Consider the following 7622-nt stretch of genomic DNA (forward strand, 5'->3'; position numbering starts at 1 on the left):
GAAGAGAGAGAGAGAGAGAGAGAGAGAGAGAGAGAGAGAGAGAGTATAAAAAAGCTATGTTGTAGAGAGTGTGAAATAGAAACAACTCTCAAGGTTTTTTTTCCTCCCTTGTTGTGAGGGCTTGTATGGAATGTGAATTGATCCTTGGTTTATCTTATGGTGGGAGTTGGTGCAGGTATATCGTGCCAGCAATCCCTCAAACAGACCCCAGCACCCACAAACACACATGCCCATAATTAACTAATTTATTATTTGGGAGAGAGCTAGACTGGCGCCGCTAAATGTTCTGGCTGTTTGTGTTTTCCAGTCGTGAAAGTTTTGACAGAAGAGGAGTCATATAAAAGTCTTTGTTTGAAGGAGTAAATGTTTATTTAGAGTTGTGTTTACTTTACTTTTCCGATCCAGTGGCCATCTGGGTTCTAGCCCTTCGGCCTGTTGATATGGCGAAGAATTTACAGGTTTTTGTCAGCTGTGTTTTGTCGCTGTATACAGTTTTTCTGATATCTGGGGAGGCAAGTAGGTAGGTGCTACACAGGTCGCTCAGTGCACGGCAGGAAAAGAGATGGTGTGATATTGTTTCATCCTGGCAGTCACACAATGGGCAGTCAGTTGGGGTATCCTTGCGGATCCTATTTAGGTAGGAATTCAGTGGGATGTGTTGTGTTCGCAGGCGGAAGATGGTGACTTGTTCTCTTCTACTCAGAGAATTTAGTGCATCTTTTGAGTTGGGAGCAGTCATGTGAGAGGGTTGTGTTTTCAAGAAGCTTTGTTTTGTCTCAACAGTCAAGCCAGGAGTCTGATGAAGTTGCATCTCTGAAGAACCAGATCACAGAACTGGAGGACGAGAAAGGCAACTTGCAGCTGAAGCTGGTGGACTTTGATGAGCAGAAGGCCATGTTAGGTGGGTGGAGAAATTTGGTAATGTTTTTTTTTCCTCAAACGCTTTTCTTTTTCACTACCAGTAGGTCAGACTTCTTTTCTTTACCTCTGTTGTTTCAGTCTGTCTGTCTTGTTTGCTTTTTCCATGTGCGAAATGACTCATTTTGCATTGTTGTGCCTCTGTTTACTCAAATGCAGAAAAAAAAGACTTGTTAAGTCAGCAGGTTCTCTTACCTCAAGTGAAGAAAAAAGAAGAAATGACTTGTGGTGTCAAATACAGTAGAACTTGTCCTTGACAGCCAATCATTGCCCAGGAGAAAAGTGGTTGTCTTAGACAGTTGGACATCTTGGACAGTGCCATTATGATAAAGAAAAATAGCAAGTGATTTTTTGTAGTACAGGTGTTTGTCATGGACAGGTAAGAGCAGATTCGACTGTACTTCTCTTTATGCGAACGAAGAAGAAAGGAAGAGTAAACCACCTCTCTCTCTCTCTCCCCCCCCCCCCCCCTGGGGCGAATTTGGGAAGATTCGGCAACCGCATAGGAACTAACGAGGAGCTCCAGCTGGTGGTGGACACGGTCCATGAGCACAAGGCCTCGGTGCAAGAGGAGCTGGACACAGCCAATCAGCAGAAGGAGAAGCTGAGCCAGATGATCACTGACCTGCAGGCCTCTTTGGACTCGGTAAGTCTCGGGTGAGGGGGTGGGGGGAGGAGGGGGAGGAAAAATGTGAGGGAGGGGGGGGGGGAGGGGAAGGTAAAATACTCTTTTGTTTATTAATTACATCCCCAGCAGTTTTGTGTTACTGTATTGCTCAAATGCCAAAAATGTGCAAAATATTTTTTTACTGCAAGCTCTTAATGTTGTCATTATTTTATTCAGTGGTGAAAAGGGGGGTGGGGGAGACACAAATGAGGGTGACAAGGATGATATCAGACTTCCAGTGTTATGTGTACCAATGCTGCAGCGTCACTTTTATTATTTCACGAACGATTTGATGTTACAAATTTATTTAACAATTATGAAAATCAGGAATTCAAGCCGTGCATTAACCCCCCCCCACCCCAAAGACTCTTTTATATACAGTCCATTTACAATTTAATATGGTGTGTCCTCAGAGCTCCGATGCGCAAGCGTCTGCCCTGCTGGACGCCAAGTCTGTTCTGAGGCAGGTAGAGGAGGAGAGGGATGCGCTCACGGCACAGCTGGAGGAGATGAGGGGCAGGAGGGAAGAGGCCGAAGCTCAGGGCAAGGAGACCACTCTCAAAATGGTGGGTAGAGTGGTACTAGGTGTAGAAGCTCGGGCTGACTCTGTGTTCTTGAGAAAGGCTCTTTACACAAATTTTATCATGATTTTGGCTTGATCTTTTGGTAGATGAATGTTAAATTCGGAGGTGCCTTCTTGTAAATAACCTTACAGTATAGCAAGGGGCGTTAAACCTATCTTGTTTCAAAATTTCAATTTGGTACAGAAGTATCCCTATTAGGGTTTGTTAATAGCTCTGTGGGTGTATTATGTTCGACTGTTGTATAAATGGCCATAGTTCAAACCCAGATAGGGGCATTGTTAAAAGTTTATAAAGCTCTCCTCCTGCTTGACTTTTGTATGAGATGTCAGTTTTTCTTTTGGTGGAGGAAGGGGGGGGGGGTTTCTCCTATTTTTTGTAGGAAAGACACACACATATACAGTAGATGTGATGTCTGTTTTGTTTTCTTTATATTCCTTTAGTTTTGGAAATTCTATCAAAATTCAGTTTTATTCCTGACATACCTACCCTCCTTCCACATTTTATTTGACTGCTATAAGGTACCAATACTAACCATAGAAGTGTTCACGATTTGTGCTTTCCATTCCTTTCCCCTCCCAGCAAGAGCAGCTTGACAAGGTGGTGTCCCTGGAGGCGGAGTCTCGCGACCTCAACAGTCAGCTGGAGGAGAAGGCGGGTCTCCTGTCGGCCCTGGAGGGAGAGAAGGTCACGTTTGAGGTCAGGATGGCTGAGCTGGAGGAGCACAGAGACGGTGAGCTCAAAATGAAATTATTTAATTAGTTTTTGTAAGAGTTTTACAGCACTTGAATGCAAACACACAAAAGGAGGAGGAGAGATCAGGATGATAGATGTTTGATAGGAAATGAGCAAATCACACCAGAATACCTACCCGCAAATGATATTGTATAGGTTTAGAGAAAATTAAGTCGAAGCGAGAGTGTAGAATATTTTTATTCACGCCTTCAACTTTTTGTTCATCGATAGAGCACCATTTAAATGGACTTTTATCTACTACAATGATGCTTTGGGTCAGAGGGTATGAGCCCAGTGGATTTTTGATCAACAACAATCACAACTTGAGCAACATGTCTTTGTAAAAGAAAAAACATTGACATCGTTTTGAAAATGCACAAAGACACTGCAGTAGGAACAGCATGAGGAAGAACATCGGGAAGAATGACAACTTTTTTGATCAGAAAAATAGAACATCTTAAAAGAACACAACAAAACAACATTAAAACATATTGTCATCAGTACAAATAGAAACACAAAAAGTATGTATGGAGACTTTGATATTACAGGAAATTTATGAAATTGCAAAAAAAAACCCTGTTAAAACTATCATCACCATCATCATCATCACTTTTCTTTAAAAGAAATTGAACACCATTTTGAAAGTGTTGCTTCCTCTTTTTTTGTGCCACTAGGTTTGGAAAAAGAAAAGTTGGAGCTGAAGGCAGAGATTGAGGAATGGAAGGAGAAAGTTGAATATGAAAAACAGCCCAACATTGCTTTCGAGCGGGAGAACGAGGAGCTCAAACAAAAGGTTGGTCAAGATGCAGCAAGACTCTTTACTTTTGAATCACATTACCATATTTTTCTTTCTTTTGACTGAATATCCTTATCCTTATCTGCCTCAATAGTAAATGATGATTTCTGTCATTTGTCTTCAGCCGACATAACTGCCATGATATTGTAGGAAAGATCTGCTTGTTGTGGCAAACACAATCATACACTCTCTTAAGCATATTGACAGTGAAGCTTCTAGTGTTGACTTTTTTTGGCAACCTTGAAGCTGGCAAATTGTCATAATTGCATTGAGTTTGCCAATGCATATTTGTAACTAGTTTTTATTGATTGATTAACTATGGGAATGTAGGTTGATTCTCAACCCACTACTGCACCTATATAGTATGAATCTGTGGGGAATGGGGAGGGGGCAGGGAATTATCAAAAAGACCCACTGAACAACACAGAGGAGGGGGCAAGGTCTCTAATGGGGAGATAAAGCATATTAACATTTATCCTCAGATGTACTTTTGAAAAATGTTTTGGTGTGTTGCATTAACTTATTTATTGTACAAGTGTCTGACTTTGAAAGACACTCCTGCCTTGAAAGACTTACCCCCCCCTTTTTTTTAAAAGAGAAATTTTAAAAGCACTTTTCCCCCCTTTTTTGGAAGAGCTGCTCTTTAGAAAATTTTTTTTTTAGCCCTTCCTCCCCCTGCCTGCTTATTTTCTGTTGTTATAAACTGTTTTGAAAAAATATTTTCCCCCTTTTTCAAGTCTTTTTTCTTTTTGAACACTTTGAAAGACCTTTTTAAAAAAATCCTTTCCCTCCTTCCTTTTGAACAAAAAACCCCATACTTTCCTCCCACCTTTGAAAGACAACCTCCCTCCCCACCTTTGAAAGTGCTTCCCCCTCTCTTCATGAAACCTATTTGCTTCTGAAAGGGTGTTAATTCCACTAAAGAGGGCACACATGAGACAGTGTATTTCCATACTGTTCATACTTTCCTTCTCCAGATCACAGAGCTCTCCGAGTCGTTAGAAAACGAGCGTGTGCTCACGAAGGAGCAGAAGGGCGAAATGAACGAGTTAACCTCGAAGTTTTCGGATCTAGAGGCCTGCATGCAGGAATCCGCGCGGGATCTGGAGCAAACCAAAGAAAAGCTGAGCTCTGTGGAGCGGGAGAAAGTAAGTTGAGTTTTCTGGACTCACCCCTCCGCTTGCAACCCCTTTTTGTTTTCTCGTTTGAGTTTCCGTGTTGTTGTGACCAGTACACATTTTAGGTAACCGAGGCAGAATTTTGTGTTGAATATTGATTTTCTGTTCATATTTTTACGGAGTAAATGATTTGCAGTACTAAAAAGTGCCAATCGGTTGAGAAAGTCTTATGTACTCAAGAAATCATTGTAGAGTTTGCTGGAAGTGAATGACGTAAAAGATTTTTTCGTAAAATGAAAAAATTATATTTTTTTCGAACGTATACTGAGATATTTTATTCTCTTCACTTATTTCATATATTTTGCATTTTATAGGGTCTTTTTGTGATTTGGCATCCATGATAGTCTTGGACTAGTTGAGGAACTGTTGACTTGAATTTAGTCATTGTAATGACAACAGCAGACTTTCCCCTTTGATAGCAATACATTTTAAAATATGCAAGTACTCTTTACTTTTTGTCTTTGTGAGCTCTAAATTTGTAATTATTTTATCCATTGGTAGAGTACAGAAGGAGAAGAGCATGATATTATTCCTCCCCACTTCCCTTCCTCAAATCAAAATGGCTTAGAACTACTTTTTATGGTTAGACCTGTCTTTACAATGAGATATGCTATAAACTTGTACAATTTTTTACCTGGGGGAAGACTTTCTACTTGTCTTTTCATTAGAAAAGTGCAAGCTGTCTTTTACCCCATCTGTCCCATCAACATCTTCAATTTTTCCTTATGTCGTTAATCATATTGTCTTAACCCTTCCTGCCCCAGCCGTTTTTGTGCACTCCCTAACCCCAGTCCCAGCCTACTACGCAGTATTTCAGAAAAAGAGGCATGCATTCTGAAAGAGATTTAGTATCTTTGTAACGAGATTTAGATAATAAACGTATATAACAATTTATAAAGGTAAATGAACAATTATCATGAAAATAAAAGTTTAATTAGGTTCACTAATTTTGAAAAATGCGCAAGTTCAGTATTCCCCACAACTGAGAATATACACTCTTGGGACGGAGGGAGGTTCAAGCGCTGCTGAAAATATATGCGCATTGGGCTGGAAGGGTTAACATATAAGTGAGGTGGAAAAAAAAAAGAAAAAGAATTAACTTTGTCAGCTACCCCTCTCTCCCCCCCCACACAGTGCTGTATTGTTTTATTTGAAATTTAAGGAACTGTTTTGGTCACAGGAAGGTATTGGTTATTGAGAAAAAAAGCTTATTTGAGAAATGACAGCAGGTTTTGTTGTTTTTTTCATTAAAGGTTTTGTGTGTAAAGAGGTTGTCTGCTGAATAAAACGTTCATTTAAAATGTGGTTAAAATTTCAGTCCAACTGCTTTTCACCTGCACCTTCTATAAATGGTGTTGACAGAAGTTTTAATGTTTACCAGATGATTTTCCATTCTGTCCCTAAAAATCGCTTCAATAAAGTCTATAATTGTGTATTCTAGGAAAGCTGCAAATCAGCTGTTTAGAAATTTATAATTTTACTAAAAAGGATCATTTGGTCTAAAACTTATTATTATGTTGCCAGGGAAGTTAAGTCTTTTTCAATTCTAAAAAGTCAGTGTCTCTTTATTGTAGGATTAGGTCGAGGAGATTCTAACACACTTGTTGGTTATTTTGACGACATGTGTTGTTTTACGCATGTTGTCCATCCTTTATTTGTGTGAAAATTTTGTCTTTGCTGGCTACTCATACTCTGTTCATTCCAGAGTGATACTATATATAGCTTGTTGCCGATGAAGCATGGTTGATTCTTATTGGTATGTTTTCCAAATGCATGCCCAGGTCTGATTGGCCAGTTGAATGCAGATGAATAGTACTCATAGTCTTTATCTCTCAAAAAGCCTACATTTTTTCAATGTTTCTTGTCTTCTTTCTCTTCGAAATGTCAGGAAAAGGGCTATAAACGTAACGTTTACAATACCTGATTTCATAGCTCGAGCAGCTAACTTATTCTTTCCAAAGTCTTAACGGCTATTTGAATGTCGAAGAAGAAGAAGCGGAGAAAAGATTCAAAGCTTTAGTCTCACATGATGCGTGCTATTTCACAGCTCCTTCTTTCTGCTAATTCTTGTAAAAATCTGAAAAGACAGTCAGACATCAAAGAAAAAGTTCATAGCCATTATAATAAAGTTAGTTTGAAAAGTGATACATGGCTTATTCACGTCACTGGATGCATAAGGTGATTCATAGCATTGACTTCCAACTAGTTCTTACCATTCTTTATAATGATGAAGAAGTTTCAAAATGTCAGTCTCTCATAGATAATTTCTTGTCTTCTATTTTTTTCTTATTCTACTCAAAGTCTAAATGAAAGAGAAGAAGAATACTGATAGCCGTGTTTCCACAAACTACATGAGTCGTTTCATTGCTCCTGCATCTAATTCCTGTCACCAGTCCGAACCGCAAGTTGAATGCAGTGGATGAAGAAAACAATATCTTTGTCTTGCTTTTTGCTAAGTTGATTCATTTCTAACCAAAGTCTTGATTTTGAAAAGAAAATTCAACGTCTTGATCTCACATGATGCTTGAGTTGTTTCTAATCTTTTTCTAGTCTCTTGTAAGTTTTGTGTTTTGTCTTTCTAAATGGTTTGTTAGTACTGAAAAAAATTCTACCGTATTTCTATTTTTGTAAGTTCTTATTAGTTTGGCCTGTCTGAACAGCCTGTCGAACGTTGAAGAAAAAGTTGCAAAAAGCTTTCTTTTCACATTGTGCTCGAGTGGTGTCATTACTTTTTCTACAATGAATCC

The 7622-nt window shown here is 39.2% G+C and overlaps 2 protein-coding genes across 2 annotated transcripts in view; both read left to right on the forward strand.

Annotated features, from left to right (window-relative positions):
• Nucleotides 1–1196, forward strand: part of LOC101851231 (putative leucine-rich repeat-containing protein DDB_G0290503) — a 12588-nt gene extending 11392 nt beyond the window's left edge. The window contains exon 13 of the mRNA XM_013089393.2: nt 784–1196. Within this exon, the coding sequence (XP_012944847.2) occupies nt 784–1095 (312 nt within the window). The 3' untranslated portion in view covers nt 1096–1196. The remainder of the gene's footprint in view (nt 1–783) is intronic.
• Nucleotides 1197–1438: 242 nt separating this feature from the next.
• LOC106013492 (extracellular matrix-binding protein ebh) overlaps nt 1439–7622 on the forward strand; it is a 59136-nt gene continuing 52952 nt past the window's right edge. The window contains exons 1-5 of the mRNA XM_013089394.2: nt 1439–1564; nt 1999–2151; nt 2749–2899; nt 3576–3694; nt 4675–4845. Coding sequence (XP_012944848.2) covers nt 1532–1564; nt 1999–2151; nt 2749–2899; nt 3576–3694; nt 4675–4845 — 627 coding nt within the window. The 5' untranslated portion in view covers nt 1439–1531. The remainder of the gene's footprint in view (nt 1565–1998; nt 2152–2748; nt 2900–3575; nt 3695–4674; nt 4846–7622) is intronic.

The sequence above is a fragment of the Aplysia californica genome, unplaced genomic scaffold (genome assembly GCF_000002075.1).
Source record: "Aplysia californica isolate F4 #8 unplaced genomic scaffold, AplCal3.0 scaffold00942, whole genome shotgun sequence".
NCBI classification, from domain to species: Eukaryota; Metazoa; Mollusca; class Gastropoda; order Aplysiida; family Aplysiidae; genus Aplysia; species Aplysia californica.